The sequence below is a fragment of the Hypomesus transpacificus genome, chromosome 22 (genome assembly GCF_021917145.1).
Source record: "Hypomesus transpacificus isolate Combined female chromosome 22, fHypTra1, whole genome shotgun sequence".
Classification (NCBI taxonomy): domain Eukaryota; kingdom Metazoa; phylum Chordata; class Actinopteri; order Osmeriformes; family Osmeridae; genus Hypomesus; species Hypomesus transpacificus.
The window spans coordinates 984634-1010284 of record NC_061081.1 but is presented as its reverse complement, the minus strand read 5'-3'; the positions used below and the strand labels follow the sequence as shown (position 1 = coordinate 1010284).

The window sequence follows — 25651 nt, the reverse complement described above, 5'->3', positions numbered from 1 at the left end:
GATCCTTTAGTTTCTCTCTGACATCTGCAGTGTGTCAGGCGGGAGAGTGTCAGTCCACTATGTACTCGTCAGTCTCTTTCCTAAACATGCATTCAAAATAAATACAAAATTTAATCAAATTAGAATTTGAAGTAGGCGCCACCTACTGCGATTCTTACCAATCACAGTAAGAATGTTGAAAGTGTTTGGGCTGGCGGACCAGTCTGGCAGTGGCACTGTGGCCTCACTGGAGGCTGGTGTGTCTCTTCTTTCACACTCCTTCTCCCTTGTTCTCCCTCCTGCCCTCTCTCTCCCCCTCCTGCCCTCTCTCTCTCCCTCCTGCCCTCTCTCTCTCCCTCCTGCCCTCTCTCTCTCCCTCCTGCCCTCTCTCTCTCCCTCCTGCCCTCTCTCTCTCCCTCCTGCCCTCTCTCTCTCCCTCCTGCCCTCTCTCTCTCCCTCCTGCCCTCTCTCTCTCCCTCCTGCCCTCTCTCTCTCCCTCCTGCCCTCTCTCTGCCCTCCTGCCCTCTCTCTCTCCCTCCTGCCCTCTCTCTCTCCCTCCTGCCCTCTCTCTCTCCCTCCTGCCCTCTCTCTCTCCCTCCTGCCCTCTCTCTCCCCCTCCCTAGCTGCACTTTACTATCGTTTGTGATGGAGTTGCTGAAGAACTCTGTGGCTATGCAAGAGCAGGTCCTCACCTGCAAGGGCTTTCTGGTCATCGGCTACACTCTGGAGAAGGTAACGCACTCTCTCTCTCTCACACACACACACACACACACACACACACACACACACACACACACACACACACACACACATAAAGGGTCTGAAAAGTTTGAAAGGAGTCACACACACACACTCCGTCCCCCTTAGCACCACAGACCTGTCCTAATTACTGCCCTGTGCTCTAGTTGAGACGATAACAAGGCAAGGTCTCCCTCTCACACCTCTAATGTAGGTTTCCTGGTTGGAGTGTTTTGAGGTTGTAGCTGTTAAGGGCTTGTTAGACTGAGAGCACATCCACATTCCCTTTCTGTGTGTGTCCTGCTCACACATTCCCTCTCCCTCTCCTCCACTCCAGTCTTCCAAGGTGCATGTGACGCGACCCGTGCTGGACATCGTCCTGGCCTTCGCCCGTTACCTTAGCAACCTGCAGAACGGCGTCCTGCTGCTAAAGCAGCTGTGTGACCACATCCTGTTCAACCCGGCCATCTGGATCCACGCCCCCGCCAAGGTACAGACCCGCCACAAGCACACACACTGAAAAACACATATTCACACACTGACCTCTGTCCGCACACACACACACACACACACACTGACATTTGTCAGAACAAACACCCATGCACACACTGACCTGCCACACACACACCTCTGCTTTTCTCTCCACACTACCCCTCGTTTCCCCCTCCCTCCCTCATGCGTCTGAACGTTGGCGTCAGTAAACCGAGGAGAAGCGTCTCATATTCAAATTGGAAAACTCACAAGCCTCTGGTTAACAACAGTACAGCAACCATACGCACAAAAATTATATTTCTATTGTATCCCAGACTCATGCTGTGTGTGTGTGCGTGTTCCTCCACAGGTGCAGCTGAACCTGTACACCTACCTGTCAACAGAGTTCATCAGCACCGTGACCATCTACAACGCCATCCGCAGGGTGGGCACGGTACTGCAGGTGATGCACACCCTCAAGTACTACTACTGGGTGACCAACCCTCAGGACCGCAGCGGGGTCACGCCCAAGGGCCTGGGTGAGACCACACACACACGACACAAATACCTTCAACAAGACAAATAAAAGACACACATGCATATAGTAACATACACACACAAATAGATATGACACACAAAGATACTACACACGCATGTACAAAAGACACACTCTTCATGATCTGTTGAAGTGGAGCAGGATGCTATTTACACTTGACTGGGAAGACCATCCAGTCCTATACCTTTAGTGTACCTTCATATACCTTAGCTGGCGCACACACCTCAATCCTGTGTGTGTGTGTTGCATGCGTGTGCGCTTGTGTGTGCAGACGGTCCGAGACCCAACCAGAAGGAGATCCACTCTCTGAGAGCCTTCCTGCTGCTGTTCATCAAACAGCTGATCATGAAGGTAAACATGGCCGCCACCGCTCGGTCCTCACACGGTCCTCCCAAACACACGCCTAGTGGGGGGGTTCCCGCCTCCACAACGCCGGCTCCTACTAGCTAACGAGAGACTGATAAACCGTGTGTGTGTGTGTTCCAGGATTACGGTGTGAAGGAGGACGAGTTGCAGAGCATCCTGAACTACCTGCTCACTATGCACGAGGTAGGACCCAAAACACTGCTGCTAGACACACACCCAGACCTGTAATACAGGAGGCGAACGTGGCCTCTCACCCTCTTATCTAACCTCTTATCTAACCTCTTCTTCCTTATTATCCCTCAGACCTACCAACACACAAATATCCCTTTTTTATTATTATTGTTCCTAAGTATAGAAGTGGCCGCTAGGTGGCACCCTAACCTCACAGCTTCATCTCTCCCCCCTCGGTCTTCTCCTTGTCCTCTCTGCTGACAGACCAACCCTCACACAGGGAAACTGCAGTCTTTCAACCGCTGCCAAGCTTGCCCTCCCCAGCCCTCTAGACGGAAGCTGGAGTGTTTAGAAAGCACCCAAGCATAGAACAGTAATGAGGTTCTAGAACAAGCAGCCTTCGGCTCTCCAGCAGTCTGGGGGCAGAGGGTAACCCCTCAGCTGCAGAATGTAGCTATCTACAGAGACTTCCTTGGCCCGGCGTTATTCGTTACTTCCACCTTTCCTTTTCTTTATTTCTTAGATAACAGAGTGTGACGTAGTGCTCTGTTGGTCTGTAGCATTGTGATGAAGAACCATGCAGACTTTTTTATAAGACAATGTGACCTTTTCGTTGAATACTGAAATAAACTTCACGACATCCTTATGGGATACCTTCTCTTTAGGGAAAAACATTGTTATGAGTAGTTTTACATGCTGTTGTAAAATTTCTGAATATACACATTAAGGAGATCCAAAATTATGCATTTTTGATTTGAACATTTATAAATAAAAGTCCCATGCACACCCATGGATATGTTTGTGCGTAGGCCTTACTTTGAAACTTCCTTAGTATAATGATCAGACCAGTAGACTTCTCCAGCAATGTTTATCCCTCGGTGGTTTCCATGACATCATCGTGAAAGGCTATACTATGCTAATTGCGGGCCCCATTAGCCGGGGTGCTTATCATAGCGCTAATAACGCTAACATTTGACCCCGGCGCGGACCTCTGTAGGATGACAATCTGATGGACGTGCTGCAGCTGCTCGTGGCGTTGATGTCGGAGCACCCCGGCTCCATGGTCCAGGCCTTCGACCAGCGCAGCGGGATACGGTAAACGTTTGCTCTGGTCTCCGTCTCTAGCCGTTAGCGGCCTCTCGCTTCAGCGGGGAGGGAGTTTGGCTCGTGCGAGGTTGGTTCAAAATGAAGCCAGATGACACGAAAGCTAATAAAGTTATTTTACTGCTTTCATTTGAAAAACTGTCCAGGTTATTGATATAATCGCACTCAGTAGCATGCTGAGTCATCCGTCTTTTGTGTCCGTGTTATTAATCTAGTGTATCAGTACTGCAAGGGAAGAATAAAAATAGAATAAATATTGAACCTGTCAGTTGAAGCTTTATGTGTAGTGTTTCATTTATATTTGTAAATAATAAATAAAGTAAGAAAAAAAGTAGTCTTTATTTTCTCACCATCTTACTGTCTTTCCTTGTTGTTCAGGGTCATCTACAAGCTGCTGGCATCCAAAAGTGAAGGAATTCGAGTGCAGGCACTCAAGGTCATGGGATACTTTCTCAAGCACCTACCAGCAAAGTAAGCAGAGCATTGGTCTTTGTCCTCTACGCTCCCAGATACAGATTTAGAATTTTAGGAGGCATACCAGACTTGTCATCTGCATCAAGCACAAAGTGATTAAAAACATTTTTTATTATGCGGCACACAATTTTTGCATGACATCTGTGTATTTCATACAATTCAATCATGGATTCGTTTTACACTTTGTTCATAGAAATCAAAGGCCCTTTTCAAAATGGTTGCTTCTCAGTAGAGCAGGGGTCGATAGCTAATCCCCAATTGTGCACCGCCATAAAATGAATAGAGTATTAAAGCCTTTCTCCTCCGGAGTCAATAGCCTCCTCTTGCCGAGAACTGTTTTGATAACAAATTATCCACTTTAAAGCTCCCTTTGATTCTCAAAGCAATTAAGATTGCTGTCTGAATTTGTCGGGGAAGGGGGGGAGGAGAGGTTTGCTGGATGAGATTCAGTGTGGTGGTGGTGGTGGTGGGGTGGAGGAGGGGGGGGTACGGCTCGATTTCGCCGCTCTCTTTCCGTTTGATCTCCAACCTTTTGATCAGTGCTCATGCTGGACTCGGCTCCCAAGCCGAACCTCTTGGCTCCTGGTCCCAAACCGCAGTACTACGCCAGACCCATCTGAGTCTCTGGTCCCAGTCCTTAGCTCCAGCCCCCGGCCCCAACCCTCCAACCCTGGCCCTGGCCTTAACTCTGCTACCCTTGGCTTAATCCTCGCAGCCCTAGCCCCGGGCTCAGCCCTAGCTCCCGCCCTACTCAGTACAGCGACTCTTACTCTGGGTGTTTGACATTCAGGCCCATTTTTCCAGTAATCTTCCCCAAGTATGTACAGACACTCTGGAGGAGATGAAAGATGTGTCTGGTCCAGATCCTGCCGGGTCACTGGTACCCAGCAGGGTGCTTCTCCTTCATTTCCTCCTTCATTTACTACACTGTGTAGTGGAGCTCTGCTGAGTTATACGTCCGTGGGTCTCAAATTCCATCAAGCCCTTCTCGTCATTCACAGACCTCGGAAATTCCTTGTCACAGAGGAAGATAAATTATTTGTTTAAACTGTTAGATAATTTAATATAGCTTTTTTTGTGTGTGTGGGGGGGGGGGGTGTTCAACCCTCTGCACAGTATTTTACAGAGTATTGTGATGCATTATATGGTACAGTAAAGTGGAGGTTGACCTTTGACCTGTTGACTCCACCCACAGGAGGAAGGCTGAGGTCATGCTGGGTCACGGCCTCTTCTCCCTGCTCACTGAGCGCCTCATGCTGCACTCCAGCCCCTTCAGCATGACCACCTACAACGTGCTGTTTGAGGTCAGTCTACGGCTGTGTGTGTGTGTGTACGTACGCTTGTGTGTGTTACTGTTATCTTCATGGGTGTCTGTCTGCTGTAATACTTGTAGTTATTCATGTTATCCTCTTTTGCTTGCTTTGTGTATTACTAAATGACGCGAAACAAATCTTTTCATAGTATTAGTGTGTATTGTATGCAGAACATTTTTATGTGTTGATGGTTTGTTTGATTTGAACGTTATCGTTTTTGTTCAAGTACCTTATCACCACGTCCTGGAATTTAGCCATTGTCTGAAATAAACCTCCTAGTTAAAAAAAAAAACTAGTTCCGCGAAGAACCACATTTTCAATTGACAGATGTCTGTGTTTAATGTATCTAGCTATATTGTAATGATATAGTAATGTTGCATCATGTCTTTGAACCCGTACAACATATTACAGTGTATCAATGTGCCATACTCTGAACTGTAGTAAGCTTAATTTCAGTCCAAAATCTCAAAACTTGAAAACTTTGGTTCTTTTCCTCAAATTTTCAAGTTTTGTGGATATTGTGGATGGTTTGTGTGTGGCCCAGTGGCTGTGTGTGATCAGTGTTTGGGCTCTCTCTCTCCAGATTCTGACTGAACAGATCTGCACCCAAGTCATCCACAAGCAGCATCCAGACCCAGACTCCACCGTCAAGATCCTCAACCCACGTGAGTGCAACATCAAGTATAGCGTCCAAGTCTGTTTTCGTAGGCTACATTTCATTTGTTTTACTAGTATAGATAAAGACAATTATAATATAAGTTTTAAATTGGATCAGAACGTAGCAACAGCAGTAGACACAAAGATGGTCCTACACACAATGCAATCCTTTAAGTTCAGTGCTGCTGTTAGAAGCTTCAGGTTTTTACAACACACTGTGGTAAACCCGATTCCTGTGGACACATGCTTGTACTGGGCAGACTGTATGAAAACCTTTTTTTCTCCCCAATATTTTGTAGCCATTGTTGCACTTCACTGTCCTAAAGTATGCAGTGGTCATTAGAAGCACCATAAATGAAGCCAGAAATACGACTCTGTCCTTGTTTGATGTGTGCTTTTAATATTCCTATCGTGGAAAATGTTTTCAAGTAATACTTCCAGAAGTTCCCACTGTTTTCTCTCTGCTGGAATTGTGTTTTTATTCCGGGCTCTCATTACGAGCAGAAATGGCATGCTTAGTTTCTGTATGATGCAACATAACAAGCTGGAATAGCAAGCTCCCGGCTTTGATCAATGTTCACCGTCCCATCCTGTTCCCGGTCTAGTATTTTCAGACCATTACTCACCTCCAATTTGGAATGGCAGTTCTCAAAATCTTTTCATATGTGGAAATCAAAGTGCTTAGCTGCACAGAGAAACGCACACACACACACAAAAACCTCAACCCGTCTCCCTGAAAAGCTGAAACCTTAGCTTGCCGTAATCACGGCCATGGTTTACTTTAAAACCAGCCCTAATCTGACAGGCAAGGTCCATACAGTCACACATTGATTACCCACAAACCTTTATTCTGTTAGAGTGCTCCCCATTTCCCAGTCTATCATGGCTGTAGATGTGTATTACCCAGCCAGCCAGCCAGCCAGCGTCTGCATGTGAGCCCCCTGAGCTAGGAGACTGCCGGAGCAGCTGGGCGGTCTGCCTCTCCTCTCCTCCATGTGCCTCCTGATTTCATCTGCGGCCGAACCCCAAAATGGCCCCTGATTGCAGTCTTTAGTAACATCAGAGCCAATCAAAAAGTGCTCGGGAAGTATTGTTTTTTCTTAAATTAACACGGAGGGGGGGACCAAGACCAAATGGAGGGGTGGAACAAATCCCCCCCCCCCTCTTCTCTTCACCTCCATTCCTCTCCCTCTATCCCATAGTGGTACTGTGTACATGCCGGAGTGATTTTCTGGCCGGCGAGTTTTCAGCGACTCATAATTTGAGCATCCAAAAAGCCGTCAGAGAGAGAGAGGCAATGGGGGTATGGGTTACCGCCAAGGTCTAGTAGTGCAAGACAAGTGAAACCCAAGCACCCTCCCCCTTCTCTCTCTCTGTCTCTCTCTCTCTCTCTCTCTCTCTCTCTCTGTCTCTCTCTCTCTCTCTCTCTCTCTCTCTCTCTCTCTCTCTCTCTCTCTCTCTCTCTCTCTCTCTCTCTATCTACTCAAGCAAATGGACACTGACATTGTCTAGATAATTCATCTAAACAGCCAGTCTCATTGGGTTAACTAAAGGCTGCTTGCGGGGGTCAGGAGGGGAGGGCTCCTCCCCTTGATAGAATACCAAACCACCACAGTATGATACACATCACTGACCAGGGAGTTATCCTGCACATTTCTTTGGACTGTTTTTAGTGTGTGTTTGGTGTGTATATATTGGGTTGTTCCCGCCGATTTTCAGAGACCAGAGGTGGTTTATGGTGAAGCCGCTTCCATGAATGTCTGATTTTATTGTCGAGTTGAGATCAGATTTATTCCAACACTGACCCCTAGACACTGACAAAGTATATTAGCCTGTGCTGTAGTTTGGGGTGAGCGAATGCTCATTTCGAAATCTTCATGGACATGGATTGGTGGAACTGCGTTCAATAGAATCTTTGACATTCTTTGGCCCTCAGCCTTAGCAATAGAGAGAAACTCTTTAGCAATACAACTCTATAACAGTATAAATAACCCTGTGACATTAGAACTCTCAATAACAAAACCCAATAGTAATATTACATAATTGCATTCGAACCCAATTGCAATAGAAACCCTAAAGCAATTGAACCCAATAATAATAGAAATCCTGTTTTCGGAAATGGAATCCAACACAATACACAGTTGCTGTACAGGGCACAGCTTCCCTCAGCCCAGCTCGACACAGTTGCTGTACAGGGCACAGCTTCCCTCAGCCCAGCTCGACACAGTTGCTGTACAGGGCACAGCTTCCCTCAGCCCAGCTCGACACAGTTGCTGTACAGGGCACAGCTTCCCTCAGCCCAGCTCGACACAGTTGCTGTACAGGGCACAGCTTCCCTCAGCCCAGCTCGACACAGTTGCTGTACAGAGCACAGCTTCCCTCAGCCCAGCTCGACACAGTTGCTGTACAGGGCACAGCTTCCCTCAGCCCAGCTCGGGTGCCTGACTGTGTGGAGTGGAGCAGCTAAGCTGTGTGTGTGTGTGTTTTGACAGAGATCTTGAAGGTGATCGCTGCCCTGCTGAAGAACTCTCCCCCCTCCCCTGAGACCATGGAGGTGCGCAGGATCTTCCTGTCCGACATGATCAAACTGTTTAACAACAGCCGTGACAACCGGAGGTAAGCACTCACACTCACACATATCTCCCTGGTACACTTACACACACACCCACAAACCTCTCTGACACAGACACCCACGTTATACACAAACCTCTCTGGCGCATGCACACACACACACACACACACACACAGACTTTCCTCATACATACACACACACACACACACATAGGAAAACCTCTCTGGCACACACACATACAGACACACTCACACACACTTCCTTGGCACACACACACACACACACACACACCTCTGGGCAAATACACACACACACTGCCCGCCCTGGAGAACAGTGCTATACTGTACCAGATTTTATATCCAGGTTAATGCTTGCTCTGTCTGCTGTGACAGCTACCATCTCAAGCTGCACTAACAGTTTAATACTCACATTTGTCCTTAAAGGAGCTCTCATATAACTAATCCAGCCAATACAGATCCATTCGGAGGGGGGGGGGGGGAGGGGGGTGCTATTGGCTCTGTTGATGTTTATCTTCACATGCAGTGCATGTCATTCATGTCTAAGAGCATCTTGTGCCTGTCACAGCCTAACACACATGTTTCGTGTGTCTGTGCTCATGTGTGTGTGTGTGTGTGTGTGTGTGTGTGTGTCTGTGCTCATGTGTGTGTGTGTCTGTGCTCATGTGTGTGTGTGTGTGCTCATGTGTGTGTCTGTGCTCATCTGTGTGTGTGTGTGCTCATGTGTGTGTGTGTGTGTGTGTGTGGTCAGGAGCCTGCTGCAGTGCTCCGTGTGGCAGGAGTGGATGCTCTCGCTGTGCTTCATCAACCCCAGGAACAGCGAGGAGCACAAGATCACAGAGATGGTGTACGCCATCTTCCGCATCCTGCTCTACCACGCCATCAAGTACGAGTGGGGCGGCTGGCGCGTGTGGGTGGACACGCTGTCCATCACCCACTCCAAGGTCAGAGCGCTCATTATCACCTAAACACGCGCGCACACGCACACACAATCTGTTTCCCCTCTCTCTTTCCGTCTCGGTGACCTGTCCTCACTCACTCCCCTATCTCCTCCACCCCATCTCCCTCGCTCTCTCTCTCTTTCTCCTGACTTCTCTTTCTTATTTTTCCCCCTCACTCGCTCCGTCTCTCTTACAGTGACGTGCGTTGCACGCACGCACGCTTAAAACCCTCCTCCAGGTTGCGTCAGGCCACTCTGACATCAAGTCTGAACTAACTCTCAATAGGAGCAGTCAGCGCCTTGGTTTACTTCCTGGATCAGAAGAACCCTAACCCCACCTCACAGGAGACTGAGGGCCTATTCTCAGAGTGTCCCCTCAGCTACCCTGGCTGTGTAATGCATGCTCAGTAATACGGCACTGCTTGTTAGTGCTCATCAGATTCAGCTATGGGAAAACCAAACAGTGTTTCGGATGTGAGCTCTGCAGCTTGGAAACCTGATTGGAATCAGGCCTGTTCCGTTCATTTATTTAGGTCTAGGATTTCAACTCTTTTGCACGGCGCACGGTTAAAAATAAACGGCTGGCGCTTCCTATTTCCCCACAAAACTCCATCTGAAAAGGTTGGTCTGCTTAAAAATGTGTTGATATTGTGTTACTCCTCTCAGTTCCAGGGCGGTGAAGTCATTTCGCTCCATTTCAGATTGTGGTCTTGGGAATTTCTTAAACCTGACAGTTTTTTTGGCCAGGTCGGGAAAAGTATATTTTTTCTTGTGGAGGTGGATGGCTGCCGAGTTGTGATGCTTCAGGGTGCTGTAAGGCATCTCCGCCACTAGGGGGCAGAGTTACACTGTTTAGCCAGTAGCTCAGGGACTGTCCTCAATCCTCGTATTTGTGTCCTCACCTCGGACCTGTGGAACTAGCCCAGAAGCTGGAGAGAGAGGGTTTATTTGTTTATCCACACCGGTCTGGATGAGTTCTGTCATCCTGAGCAAGGGCAGCGTTTAACAAAGCAGCCCTAGAGATTAGGAGCTAAGAAAAAGACAACTGCTTTGGACCGCTTGTGCAGAACAACACAGCACTCACTCTTGGTTCCCGTTCCAATAGGATATCTCTAAATAGTGTAGGTTTGGTGCTTTGTTTTACAGGCCTCAATATATTGCACAATAATTAAACAAAACGTTTACAAAATATCAAATTTAAACATGTATATTCAAATCAAAATGATCAGCAGTGACACTGCATTACACTCCTTTAATCACCAGTTTCGTAGAAACAACAGGGTCTAAATATTTCACAATCGTAACACTGATCGCAACATTGCCTCCGAATCAATGTAATCTCAGTTGTCCTCAGAATGCAGTGTTGCGTCTTAGATACTCACATGCTGGAGGCTTGTTCCAATTTCACCAGTGTACCGAGTAGCAACAACTAACCCAAAGTGACTCCCAGTTTATAAACAGCAGCTTGCTCACGTGGGGGTCTCCATAGACCTCTGCTTATTGTTCTAGCAGGTTCCACACAGGGTGTAGCACTCGCTGTTTACACCAGCTAACCTGCCGCTGTACAAGTGTGGAAAGAAATTGATCATTGCTCTCGGAGCGAGACAAGGCCTGTAATTGCCTTTTTCATATAATTGCACAAGATTAATGCTGTTTCTGCTTGGCTCTGTTTACGAAAGCCTAAGCGCTGATCTAAAAACAGTGGTACACACACACACTATCACACATATAAACACACACACACACACGCCAACACCAATATTCCCACAGCTAGGCATACACACAAATACACTTTCCTTCACCATCCACGCACTCAATAGCACACACAAACCCACAATGCCCCCCCCCCCCCCCCCAGCAGGGCCCACGCCTGTGAAATGGATAGGGGCAGCGGACGCTAGCCATCAAGATACATGCATCTGCTATAAAAAAGCTAAAGAAACTCAATTGCAATTTTATTGTCCCGTTTGATAGATTTCCTGCCACCTTTGTAGCACCAAGGCTGTTTGTCACTGTTGCTCTCTCCTCCCACAGCTGCGGGGCTGTGTGTGTGTGTGTGTGCGCACATGTGCCTGCCCGCGTGCGTGTGCATGCAGGTGTGTGTTGATATGTGTGTCTTCTTGTGTGTGTGTGTGTATGTGTGTCTTCATGCAGGTGTGTTCAAACACTTGTGTGTGTGTGTGTGTGTGTGTGCGCACAAGCAGTACAGACACATTTCCTTCTCTTGTGCTTTACTTCAGGGCTCCGGGAAGCTGTCTGTGAACACATTGACAATTCATCTGAGCTCCACAATCAGAGAAACAAGGCTTTGTTAATATAACAAGCCTGCTGGGAGTCTCTAGATAAATACATACACGCATTCATAAATATACACACACACACACACCTCCATCAATGCATCCACCTTCCGTGTGTGTTGCTGCTGCTGCTGCTGGTAAATAAATGGTGATATGTAGTGTGATGATTTTAGTCAGGATTTTATTGTTGATTTATTGCCTGTGTTTTGGTGGCAACAGACCTTGCCTGACCTAGACCCAGTCCTAGACCCAGTCCTAGACCCAGTTAAGGAGTTAAGGTAACGACAAGCCAGATTCCAGTGATTCAGATGGTTTACAAGCCTCCCTGCAGTTTGTAAACAGGCTGCATAGAGTAGCCAGCAGTTGCAGGGGTCCATGCCTAACGCACACAGGAGATGGGGCACAATGGTAACAGTTATTGACAGTTATGTTTGACGAAAAGCCTAAGTCTGTTTCCTACCTTTTTGGTCTGAGAGCAAAGACTCCTCATGCATGTCAATGTTGCAGAGCCAGAATGAGCCACGCACTGTACAAATGGACAGATGCTGCAGCAGGTGGACTTGCTGCTGACAGCAACATCTCTCCCCCCCCCCCCCTCCCAACACACACACACACAACCCACCCCCCTCCCAACACACACAGACATACATACAAACACTCCCCCACACCGTCACCCCCCCCCGTCCACCCCCCACTCTCACACACCACCTCATCCCCACAAGGTGCCCCCTTTCTCCAGCTCAACACACAGAGGAGCTAGACAGCCAGGAACAACTCCCCCAAAACAGAGAAACTCCTTGACCAAGGTCTCCCCGTCCTTTAAACCAGTCTAGGAGCTGGTTCTTATCACCTGTGATCTTACAAAGGGAAAACAAATAAACACCAACTGAACCCTAAACACCAACACTAGCTGAGCTGTAACGATCTCCATTGTGTCCAGTCCGGAACACTCAGCTATCCAGAGCTCATTGGACAGACGAGAGGTGTGTATGGATCCAGGGTTAAGATGGCTGCCACTGTTATTGAGACGCGCTGTATTCCAGGAAGCCTGTGGGCTCGGGGTATTGTGGAAGTGTGGGCTGGCATAGACAGATCGACAGGCCCACAAAAGAGGGAGGAAAGGGAGAACATGGAAAGACCATTGACCAGTGTCAGATAATGACCCCCCCTCCCTCCCCCTCCCACACACACACACACACACCACTGGAGGAAGAATATCTCCATTGGCAGTAGGTGATAGATACACTTGTGCTCATCACTCTTGCCCATTTAATTCGTCAATAGACTTCTTGTTTTAAGTTTGTCCATCCAGCATCATGTGGTCACTATCCTGGCCTTGAAATGGCAATGCGATTTTAAGGGCTCACTAGAACTGGGTAATGGTCACAAAGCTAAGTCTCGCGCCATTCTAATCATGGAGTTACAGTGATCTATTTTCTGGTTTCCAGTAGACCTGGTCTGCAGTCTTATTACCACTACAGCTTGCAGAAAAAGAGAGAGGAAAGAGGGGGAAAACAAGGCTCCAGAGATACGGCAGGGAGAGGAAGAGAGGCAGGGAGAGGAAGAGAGGCAGGGAAAATAAGTGGTAAAGAGACAGGAAGAGAGAGAGGCAGGGAAAAGAGAGGCAGGGAAAATCAGTGGTAAAGAGAGAGGCAGGGAAAATCAGTGGTAAAGAGAGAAGGGAGGGTGGCAGTGGAGAGAGGAGGACAGAGAAGAACAGGGAGAGCTCCATCTGGTGTGGAACTGCACCAGCCGTCATTGATTTGTGGGTGGAGGAGGCGGAGGAGGGGGAGGAGGAGGAGAGGGAGGAGAGATTGCATTTAGCTAACCGGATTAGCGCCGCACAGCCTTCCCCATTTTCCCCTTTGTTTTGCGGTCGCTCCTTATCTATTGATCTAAATGCAACTCCCAGACTCTGAACTGTTAAGCTCCATGTGGGCCAGGGCACAGCCACCCAGAGCCCTCAACCCAGACACTGACACTAGGGGTCCACACTGATCTCAGACCAGCATTTAGCCACCCAGAGCCCTCAACCCAGAGACTGACACTAGGGGTCCACACTGATCTCAGACCAGCATTCAGCCACCCCCATCTCACCTCATCAGTCAGACTACCATGCGTCAATGCAGTTAAACGAAGATTACACCTAAAATTGGGGATTTCACTTTGTGGCGATCGATCGGTTTAGTTGTAGTTCTTCAGCTCGTCTTTCTGGACATTTGTCATCCGTCCAGATATGTGGGCTACAATGTGCATATATTTAATGTGTGAATGAGGTTGTGGAAAAAGAATGTGACGGGCCTACAGGTGTTCAGATGCTGTAATGTTGACCAAAGCATTTGGTGTTTTTACTATGGACTATGCCATTCACCACACACTGGGAGTTATTTGTATGATTTGGCTGAGGAGTGTCCAGCTAATACTATGTTAGCTGTCACATTAGCAAAGCCTACACTGTTTTTCTACAGCGCTATACCATTTTTCCGTACCCTACCTTGTCCCCGCCAAACCGTCGGTCCAGAATGAAATTACATGAAACCGGCGCTGACACATAGCCCACCCAAAGCTCCGTGCCTGTATACTAGCGCTGAGCGCACATTCAAAACCACAGACGTACTGTAACATAGCCCGGTTCTCACTGTAACTCTATCTCCACTGAACCCATGTAAGGCCGGTATACATCATCTTTATGCACAAATGCCGTCATCCCCGGCTCTGTGACTTCATTTGCTGCACCGCACCACTCTACACAGTCTTCCAGCAGTGAACTAGGCATGCTTTTATCGCTAATTGTAAAAGAAAAAATGCTAAATGTCACATTAAGCAGAAACTAATGGGGAAATTGGAAGGCTAGCTGTGTAATCACTAGCCCATAGATGGGCTGTGTTTGTGACTGTTGATGCATATAGTGCGGGCCCTGCACTCTGAGAAAACAACTATGGATTACCAATCACTGTTTCCCGCTAGCGAAGATTAATGGGCGGCCTTGTAGCAGGCTAATTTAGCACAATAACGGCTAATTAATTACAAATAATCAGGTTATTTTGGTCTCCTCTCTTTCTGTCACTCTCTCTTTCCATACCTTCTCAATCCATTTCTTTCAACCCCCCCACACCCCTTCTTCTCTTTCATTGAAATGCCCTGAAGGGGGAAAACTGCAGAGCATGTTCAGCTGCCCCCCCCCTCTCCCTCTCCCCCTCCCCCTCCCCCACCCTGGGACCAGACTTTGACTTTCTGTCCTCAGAGCCTGGTGATTAATGCAGGCTGCTAAATTAGGAGCAGGAGAACTTGCCAATGCCAGACACACATTCTCCACACAACACAACAGTGCTACTGCGCACACACACACACACACTCATACACAATCTCTCTTACACACACACACGGGCACATACTGTAACACATACGCACACGTATCTGCTGATAATCTTTGATGGTTAACATGGATGGGTTCTTCCTCAACTGCCAGACCAGTCCAGTCTTATCAGAAGGTCAACAGGTATCACATAGAGACCTGTGTGAATGACTGGACATTAATTAATTAGAAAAAATACAAACTACAATCCTAACAGGAGTTAAGACTGTGCATTTGTTTTAGTTTTAAGGGCTTCCACATTTCTAGTACATCTAAATCACTGTAGAATGTTTACCAGCTTGTTCCTGTGGTTTGCGCTAGCAGACCGGCACTAACGATGTGTCCCTTGACCATTTCCGTGTTGTCTGTCTCCAGGTGACCTTTGAGCAACACAAGGACAGCCTTTCGCACATGTTCCGCCAGTACCAGAGACTGGGCTCTGACAGCAGCGAGGCCCACATCCGTACCGTGTCCGGGGCCAGCCGCGTCTCCGACCTGCTGACCCGCGCCAACGGCGAGCACCCCGAGGAGACGGCGCCCTCCACCATGATCGAGCTCACCGTGGACGAGGCTGGAGCCCAGAGCAGGGACGGGGCCGACCCAGACGCAGACCCAGCCTCCGCCTCTGCGACAACCTCCTCCGCTTCCGCCGCCTCCAGTCCACCAGAGGGCGAAGGCGAGCGGACACACACACCTGTCACCGTGTCCAACATCCTGGCCATGGCTGAGGAGGAAGAAGAGAAGCTGAGCAAAGAGCAGGAGTCTCCCAGGGAGGGGGAAAATGATGGAGACGAGACTAAGGAAGACAGACCAGCAGAAGATGGAGTTGGTCCTGAGGTCAGCGAGCACCAGGCTACCACTGAGGCTGAAAACCCCACTGACAAAGCCGCCGCCGATGCCCAAGCTGTCGCTAGCACCGTCGCCACGGGAACGGATGACACGGCAAACCCCGAGGCACCAGGAAAGGACAACGACAGGGCAGAAACGTCCACCTCGGTGGCAGAGGAGAACTCTCTGAACGAACCGACGAAGGACACCAAGGAAGAGGTGCCGTCTTCGGAAACCTCCGTCTGCCAGGAGACCAGCGGGGTGGTGGGCGGAGCCTTGCTCTTCAACGAGGATCTTGTGGACGCGGCGGCGTCCGTTAGCGACCAGCTCCGCGCTAGCGAAGTGGAGGACAGTTTTGAGGAGGAGTCCTACGTCTCTGCCTCCGGGACAGCCGACGATGAAGCAGAGGAGGAGAAGGGAGAGGAGGATGAAAAGGTGGAAGAGGAGGAGAAGGGAGAGAAGGACGGCGGAGCCGAGGAGGAGAAGGAAGAAAAGGAGGACGATAAAGAAATGGTGAAGATGGAGGTGAAGAAAGAGGAGGAGAAAAGGGAGGAGCCCGAAGTGGAGGTAAAAGCTGAGGAGGAAAAGAAGACTGTTGTGGAGGAGGAGAAGACAGAGGAGAAGAAAGAGAGTAGGGCAGATGAAGGGAAGGACAATGCAGGAGTAGACAGTGAGGAGAGTCAGGTGACCCCATCAGCAGTACAGGAGAGTCAGGTGACCCCATCAGCAGTACAGGAGAGTCAGGTGACCCCATCAGCAGTACAGGAGAGTCAGGTGACCCCATCAGCAGAAACAGTACAGGAGAGTCATGTGACGGTATCAGCAGAAACAGTACAGGAGAGTCAGGTGACCCCATCAGCAGAAACAGTACAGGAGAGTCATGTGACCCTATCAGCAGAAACAGTACAGGAGAGTCTGGTGACCCCATCAGCAGAAACAGTACAGGAGAGTCAGGTGACCCCATCAGCAGAAACAGTAGAGGAGAGCACCTCACAGTCCCTCGAGATAGACAACAGGACTGCCTCCAGCACTGACCCCCCAACCACAGGACAAGCTCAAGACACCACACCGCCGCCCCCTGCAGCTTCGGAGGCCACAACACCATCAGACTCCAGTGTTCTGACCCCAGACCCAGCAGCCGTCCCAGCTCCGGAACCACTACCTGCAGAGACCACAACCATCGAAGAGGCCTCAGGGACCCCCGGCACAGTCGTCCAGAACCCCACGTCTGGTGCTGCTGAAGCAGGGAAGGACATTGTAGAAGCCTCTTCATCTTCATCTTCATTCATAAAGACCAAAGAGATCAAGATTGCTAGGCTAGATGTGTCCAGCATAGCCTCGGACACGGAGAGACTGGAACTGAAGGGAACATCTACCAGTGTATGTGATAAGTAATATCTTCAGTCTCATCAGTAACTCTTATTTTATGACTGATATATAACATTTGTATTATGTGAGGTGAATTATAATGCCTAAGACCTACCAAACCCAACTATAAAACAACATCCACCAAGAACTAATCTTGAGATCTTATAGTATCATTTGGGAATTTTTTTAAATCCACCAAAAAGCATGAAATCTACAAGACAAACCAGAACATACACCACTGTAACTTTGAGTTAGCTTTTAGGCTAACACTGACCATGCATCTCTATGGCATTTTACCTCAGGATGCTAGCCAGGCCCAGGCTGCAGCAGCTGCAATGCCAGCAGAGTCCACGGACCAGAGCGGCGCGGGTGCCGGCTCGGCAGGCCGCTCAACCATGTTCCGTATCCCAGAGTTCCGTTGGTCCCACATGCACCAGCGCCTGCTCACAGACCTGCTGTTCTCCATCGAGACGGACGTGCAGATGTGGAGGAGGTACACCCCCTTTTTGTTCGACTTTTCGCTTCCTTTAACTCTGCAGTGACATTTAGATCATGACGTTCTGTGACCAAGGTGTCCGCCTACGATCTAAGTACCCTGGATTTGAGGTATTCCCTGTGTCTGAATCCTCTTTGTCTCTATGGCTCTCTATCTCTTGTCTCTCCATCCTCTCAACTCATCCCTCCCTCTCTCCCACTCCACTTCCCACAGCCACTCCACTAAGACGGTGATGGACTTTGTCAACAGTAATGAGAACGTGGTGTTTGTCCACAACACGGTGCATCTGATCTCCCAGGTGGTGGACAACCTCATCATGTCGTGTGGGGGCATTCTGCCCCTGCTCTCCGCCGCCACCTCCTCCTCGGTCAGTGTGTGTGTGTGTGTTTCTGTCTACCAGTGTGGTTAAAAGGTTTGTGTATTCGTGTGTGTGTGTGTTACCAGCTAAAGTAGGTGATCCATCCACATTGACCTTTCCCAATCACATTAGGCTACCGTTAGTCCATGGCTAACCCAGTTAGCGTGTTTTTTGTACTGTCTGACCCCTGTGACAGTAGCAACATGATACCTCATGTCTTTGTCTTTCTATCAATATCTATACCCCCTTTTACTCCATTTAGTAAACTGATGTCCAGTCTGTACAATGCCTCTGGTTGAGTTGCATTCTACCATAATTAGTTTAAAACACCATTAGGTCCATTTCACAATTTAATCGGCTTTGTATCTTGATTAGACTGAATGTCAATTTAAAGAGTGACGTATTGAGTTGCATGTGCGATTGTACTACTGTAAGTGGAATTGCATGATCATATTCCCCCTCCCTCCTCCTCCTCTTCTCCTCTGGTGTCGCAGCATGAGCTGGAGAGCATCGAGCCTTCGCAGGGTCTGAGCGTGGAGGCCTCCGTCACCTTCCTGCACCGTCTGGTCAGCCTGGTGGACGTGCTGATCTTCGCCAGTTCCCTCAACTTCACCGAGATCGAGGCTGAGAAGAACATGTCGTCAGGGGGCATCCTGCGACAGTGCCTCCGACTGGGTAGCATGCTGTCCCTCTCTTCACTCTGACGCCCGTCTCTCTGTTGCCGCTGTCCCTCCTTCTGCCTCTCCTCTTGCCCTAGGGGGTGTTCAGCCTCTTCTGTCTTTTCCCTCTGGGTCCTACAATCTCTCCTTCCTTCCCTCCCTTCATCCCCTCTTCCACCCGCTCCTGTCCTCCTTCTCCCCTGCGTCCCTACTGCCCTGTTTTTGTTACACACCATCTTCCTTAGCGCCAATCTCCCTCCTTCTCTTCCTTTTCCAGCCATGTCCTCCCTCACCCCTTCCAACTGCTCTTCTTTTCATTGATTCCCTTCATATCAGCTCGTAATAGCCTTCAGACCACCTCCTTCTCTGCCTCTCTCTTTCTCTGTAGCTTTCCCTCTCTATCTCTCCCTCCTTCTCTCTCCCTCCCTCCTTCTCCCTCCCCCCTCCTTCTCTCCCCCTCCTTCTCTTTCTCTCTCTCTCCTGCTATCAGTCCTCTCTTATCTTGTTATTATAACCCCTCGGCACGCTTGGCAACACTCTAAAATGGCCGTCATGATGAGTGGGTTTCTGTCTGAAAGACCCCGGTTCCAGCCCCTAGGCCTCTCCCTCCCTCCCTCCGCCCATCGGCCTCCCTCCCTCCCTCCCACCCACGCCTTACGCTCCAGTCTATTAAAGTTTCCCAGTCTTTCCACAGACAGCTCCGAGAGCCCAGCCCCTACTCAAGCTGAATAAAAGATATTCAAAGGCTTCAATTATTCATTTTACTCAGGCACTACTGAGGCCCCCCCTCTCCTCTTCTCCTCTCCACATCTCTCCTTTTCCCCACCTTAAACTCTAGTGAGACGATGCCGGCTGATTCAAATCACAAGCTGCTGCACCAGTATTTCCCTCATTTAGGTTGATCATGTCGATGTATCCGTTTTAGCGCTCAAAATCCCATCACGTCAACATGTAAACCCAATGGAGGCCTACTGTTTTGTATATATCAACCTTGTTACATGGACAGCCACTTTCACCCCCTCCCCCCCCCCCCCCCCCCCCTTCACTGCCCAAATCCCATTGGTGGAGCTCCTGAACATAGCGAGCGATGTTGCCTCAGCGTCCCCGACCGAGTCCGACTCTTTTAGCCCGCCGCCGTTATGAGATGAATATTTGATGAGGTATGCTCTACCGTCGCTGGCTCGTAATCTGATTTGGTAGACGGTAACAAGGTTTCGCTTCTCCCTCTTCGCCCCCATCTCCACCGCTCCCTCCCTCCTTTGCCTCTCTCTCTTTTTTTTCTTTTTTATAAATGGCGGGAATGAATGAATGCTCTCTAATGGAAAAAGCGAGTCCATTTCAGACGGAATAATTCCCCCTGTAATCTAAACGGTTCCGAGTTAACATTTGTCAGTTGTCAGGTACTGAAACCACGGGAGAGAGGGAAGATGCAGAGCAAGAACTGGGGGAATAAAAACAACCGAAAAGAAATCCAGGGGAGATTGTGCTGCTGAAAATTGTAGCCTGCTATATATCAGATTAGTGAGTCTAAGGGCCTGCTTGGTGGCTAAGACCCACCTGAAGATATCAAACACTGGAATATGGGATGTTTTCAGAGGTAGTTTACTGTGGAGGAGACCCAGGCAATGTACACACACACACACACACACTAATCAAAAGCAGAATCGCATGCTCCATTGTACACAATCACACGCACACACACTACACACGACACACTAATCAGAAGCAGAATCGCACACACCGTTGTGCACAAGGACACACACACGTGCGCGTTCCTATGCTTGGTCATCCATTACTGAAGGCCCAAGTGGAGGGGGCCATGTGGAGGGGGGGGGTGATCCATACAGGTGCTGCCTCTGTGACCTTGTGAGGAGAGGTGGAGCAGGGACGAGGGAAGGAATGACGCCAGCGCTGGCTGGAGCTCTGACCTTGTTACCTCCTCTACCTCTCCTCTCAACCCTCGTTTTTTTTTTTCCTTTCTTTTTTTGCCGTAATTCGCTCTTCTGGCCCCCCTTGCTTCTCTCGCTCCTGGGTTTCTTTCTTTCTCCCCTTTTCCTCTCCACATCTCCCCCTCTCTCATGCACGCTATCTCACCATCTCTCTCTCTCTGTCCTTCTCGCCCTCTCTCTCACTCCCTCGCTCTTACCATCTCTCTCGCCTTCTCTCGCCCTCTCTCTCTCTCTCTCTCTCTCTCTCTGTCTCTCTCTGTCTCTCTCTCTCTCCCTCTCTCCTCAGTGTGTGCCATGGCTGTGAGGAACTGTCTGGAGTGTCAGCAGCACTCCCACTTCAAGCCCGGCGCAGACGGCGCCCGCGGCCCCAACGCCATGCAAGGCCTCATGGGAGCTGCTAAGTCCATGCCCGCGCAGGCAAGTCGCCTCTCCCCCTCGCCCTGCCCCCCCCCACCCCACACTCCACCCCCAGACTCTTCTCTATCTCTCCATCTCCTCCATCCATCCTCCCACACACTCACCCTAGCGCGCACACACTCCATCTTTCTCTCGCTCTCCATTTCTCATATCGCTTGTTGTTCAGGCACTTTCCCTAAAAGCCATCTTGCTATGTGTTGCAAAGAACAAACCCAAACATAATCGATCACATCTCTTTGTCCGGGCTGGATTTGAAATAGAATCAGTCCATTTAGGGACGAGGAAGCGTCCTGGCTATTGTTTGCCGTCCTGTTTTTCATTCCAGCACCCAGCCTGGAGTGCTGCAGCTCACAAGCCTTTGGATCCTCCACAACAATGGCTGAGCCTTATTAAATTAGCTGCTATCTCGTATCTCATAGCCCAGCTCACTGCTGTGTGATATTCTGGAACCAGGCCTTTCTCAGTGCCCTTACAATTTCCAGACTTCCAGTGAAATGGTTGTTTTGTTTTTTTTTGCAGCTGTGTGTGTGTGTATGTGTGGGGGGGGGGTCATGGCATATGTGTGTGTGTGTGTGTGTGTGTGTGAGAGCTCATTTCTAATGCAGTGGCTCCATGGTAAAGCCATTATGTTAAGGCCCCCAGGTGTCTGTAGACACAGCTGGGTGGGGTCGTCCTGTGATCGTTGGCTATCCATGAACTTGCCCTGGGTTGTTTGTCAACATGTCCTCTCTGGTGATGAGGAGGGACCTTCTGATTGGCTGTCAACTCCCTTGGGAGAAGTTGAATCTCAAGTGAAAAAATGTGACAATAACGGCGTAACACTGTGTTGTGTGTGTTTCCTGCAGAGCCCTGTTGACGTGGTTACAGGTGGGATATCTCCTATCGGAGACCTGGACCGCTTGCTACAGGACATGGACATCAACCGCCTCCGTGCAGTGGTCTTCAGAGACATTGTTAGTCACACTCAGACACACACAAATATTACTAGTAAACCTGCTTTTAATATCAAATAAAATGTGTGTACTTGTGTGTGTGTGTGTGCGCACAGGAGGACAGTAAGCAGGCTCAGTTCCTGGCCCTGGCTGTGGTCTACTTCATCTCTGTCCTCATGGTGTCCAAGTACCGGGACATTCTGGAACCTCACAATGAGAGGATGCAGCCTCGCAGGAGCCAGTCCTCCCGCAGCACAGGTACACTGGAGCCAGCAGGCCCCTCACTGGAGTCAACAGGCCCCTCACTGGAGTCAACAGGCCCCTCACTGTAGCCAACAGGCCCCTCACTGTAGTCAACAGGCCCCTCACTGCAGTCAACAGGCCCCTCACTGTAGTCAACAGGCCCCTCACTGGAGCCAACAGGCCCCTCACTGCAGTCAACAGGCCCCTCACTGTAGTCAACAGGCCCCTCACTGGAGCCAACAGGCCCCTTACTGTACTCAACAGGCCCCTCACTGGAGCCAACAGGCCCCTTACTGTACTCAACAGGCCCCTTACTGTACTCAACAGGCCCCTCACTGGAGCCAACAGGCCCCTCACTGGAGTCAACAGGCCCCTCACTGGAGCCAACAGGCCCCTCACTGGAGCCAACAGGCCCCTCACTGGAGCCAACAGGCCCCTCACTGTAGTCAACAAGCCCCTCACTGTATTCAACAGGCCCCTCACTGTAGTCAACAGGCCCCTCACTGGAGTCAACAGGCCCCTCACTGTAGTCAACAGGCCCCTCACTGGAGCCAACAGGCCCCTCACTGGAGTCAACAGGCCCCTCACTGTAGTCAACAGGCCCCTCACTGGAGTCAACAGGACCCTCAGTAATACACAACAGGCCCCTCACTGTAGTCAACAGGCCCCTCATTGGAGCCAACAGGCCCCCGACTGGAGCCAACAGGCCCCTCACTGTAGTCAACAGGCCCCTCACTGGAGCCAACAGGCCCCTCACTGGAGCCAACAGGCCCCTCACTGTAGTCAACAAGCCCCTCACTGTAGTCAACAAGCCCCTCACTGTAGTCAACAGGCCCCTCACTGGAGTCAACAGGCCCCTCACTGGAGTCAACAGGCCCCTCACTGGAGCCAACAGGCCCCTCACTGGAGTCAACAGGCCCCTCACTGTAGTCAACAGGCCCCTCACTGGAGTCAACAGGCCCCTCACTGGAGTCAACAGGCCCCTCACTGTAGTAAACAGGCCCCTTATTTTAGTCAACAGGCCTCTGGCTCACTTCAGTGGTGTAGGTGGATGTTCCTAAACAGAATGTGTGTGATGTGTCTGTCCGGCAGACAGCGGTGGTCTGGAGCTGGAGAACGGCGTGTCCCTCCGCCGCCGCGACTCGGGCATCGGAGACGAGCACGCCTCCGTGGCCCCCAGTGAGGCAGAGGCCTCCAGCGGTGCCGGGCCAGACGCCATCTCCGAGGCCCTCTCCACCCTCTCCTCCGAGGTGAGGCCCGGCCTGGACACGGCCGCGGAGGCCAAGGGCAAGAACGTGAGGGACATCCTGCGAAGCCTGGTGAGCGGGGCCGGCCGATGACGTCATTGTGGACCCCAGCTTCCTGCCACCGACCTTCCTGGACGCCGTGGGAGAGGGCACCCAGTCGCTCCACTTCCGCTCTTTCGACAGGTCAGACACACACACACTCACACAGGTTTTGACTTTGGCAGCTTAATATGTTTCTCAGGTTTTCTTTACAAATCCCAGCCTCCTTGAGTGCAGTCCCCTCCTGCCATCCCCTGAAATAGCATTTGAGAAGTCTTCAGAACATCAAAAGCATCTCTCCAGTCTGTATACCTGAGATGCAACATCAAACCCCTTCACCACAAGCCTCTCTGTACACCCAGAGATCCCCACTCCTCCTTTCCTTTCCTCCAGCTTCTCTTCTCCCCCTCCTTCTCTTCTCCCCCTCCTTCTCTTCTCCCCCTCCTTCTCTCTTCTCCCCCTCCTTCTCGCCCTCCCCCTCCTTCTCGCCCTCCCCCTCCTTCTCGCCCTCCCCCTCCTTCTCGCCCTCCCCCTCCTTCTCGCCCTCCCTCCTTTCTCCCATACTGTGTTAGCTCTTTATGGCATGCCTCCACACAAACAAAACGGCCCGACAGAAACACTCTCTTCAGGACAAAACACGTCAGAACAACAGAGACGTCCGTCAAAGAGAGGGAGGGAAGGGAGGAATACGGAGAGTGTGCTTGGAAGAGATGTTAAGACAGAGAAAAGAGGCAAAGGACGAGGCTGATAGAGGGGAGAGAGACGGGAGCATTAAAAACGAGACTAACTGTAGACAGGAAGCTGTTTCTTTTCACCATGTCACTGATATTTAATGGCTCTCTTTTTCATCTCTCTTTCTTTCTCTCTCTCTCTCTCTCTCTCTTTTTCATCTCTCTTTCTCTCTCTCTCTCTCTCCTCTCCTCTCCTCTCTCTCTCTCTCTCTCTCTCTCTCTCTCTCTCTCTCTCTCTCTCTCTCTCTCTCTCTCTCTCTCTCTCTCTCTCTCTCTCTCTCTCTCTCTCTCTCTCTCTCTCTCCCTCTCCCTTCCTCTCCTCCACTAAAAGAAGATAGGCTTGTTGGAAGTATAACCCCCTCAACCCCCAAGGGGAGTGCGGGGGCGAGCGGTCATGTGGGGCTGGTGTAGCCCAGCTACAGACGGGGCTAAGTGAGAGGGAACGGACAGACGGTCTGGTTTCCATTACGGCTCATTGTCCCAGTAACATACAAAGACAAAGGGAGAGTCTCCTAAGAGAGAGGGAGATGGAGAGAGGCTGACATTGAGCGAGGGAGGGAGCGAGAGAGAGAGAGAGAGAGCGAGAGAGAGAGAGAGAGAGAGACATGCCGCTACGGCAGAAACACCTACAGTAGTCAGGGTTCTCATGTCAGGAAGAAAGACGTTCTCCATCTCTCTCACGTACTGACACACACCCACACACGCCGCCACACACACTCCACCTCCTCCCAATCTGTGGGAATTCCGAGGCATCCCTGTGATCCGTGCTTTTTATCTAAGGAATGCTTTGTCAGGACTCCGGACGCTCCTCGTATCTGGGGGATTAGAGCGGCTCCTGGGGCAGTTAGAGAGGACAGGAGAGGAGAGGAGCAGAGAGGAGAAACGAGGAGGGGGAGGAAAGAAGAGGGGAGCAGGAGAGAGGAGAGGAAGAAAGAAGGGAGGAATGAAGAGGAGGAGAGAAGAGAGAGGAGGGCGGAGAAGAGACGAGATGAGAGGCTAACGGTTCTCTTGTGATAATGCAATAGAAGGGAACTCGCTTAGCTTAGCCTTGTACTTTCACCCCCCCAAACCCTCCTCCCAACCGAGTTATGAAGGCCTTAGTGGCTGGGTTGCTCAGGCTAGCACCCCTATACACACACACACACACACACACACACACCCCAGACACCCCAGACACCAGCACTAAGGTGCCGAGTTATCTTGATGGCTCCTGCTCCAGTAGAGCTCTTCAGGTCTGGGGTCTGGCTCTGTATCTGGCTCTCTCTTTTTCTCTCTCTTTCTCCCTCTCTTTCCCTTCTCTGTGTTTCTGCCTCCCACTGTCTGTCTCATCTCTCTCTCTGTCTCTCTCTCTCTGTCTCTCTCTCTCTGTCTCTG

At 50.2% G+C, this 25651-nt stretch overlaps 1 protein-coding gene across 1 annotated transcript in view; it reads left to right on the top strand.

Moving 5' to 3' along the window:
• Positions 1-25651, top strand: part of LOC124484328 (lipopolysaccharide-responsive and beige-like anchor protein) — a 135438-nt gene that overhangs the window by 33667 nt on the left and 76120 nt on the right. The window contains 20 exon segments of the mRNA XM_047045212.1: positions 603-711; positions 1055-1207; positions 1559-1727; positions 2016-2095; positions 2231-2293; positions 3279-3376; positions 3764-3856; positions 5055-5163; positions 5756-5837; positions 8322-8445; positions 9170-9362; positions 15386-17218; positions 17509-17699; positions 17916-18069; positions 18555-18735; positions 20955-21085; positions 21931-22038; positions 22134-22275; positions 23353-23585; positions 23587-23690. Of these exon segments, the coding sequence (XP_046901168.1) occupies positions 603-711; positions 1055-1207; positions 1559-1727; positions 2016-2095; positions 2231-2293; positions 3279-3376; positions 3764-3856; positions 5055-5163; positions 5756-5837; positions 8322-8445; positions 9170-9362; positions 15386-17218; positions 17509-17699; positions 17916-18069; positions 18555-18735; positions 20955-21085; positions 21931-22038; positions 22134-22275; positions 23353-23585; positions 23587-23690 (4350 nt within the window).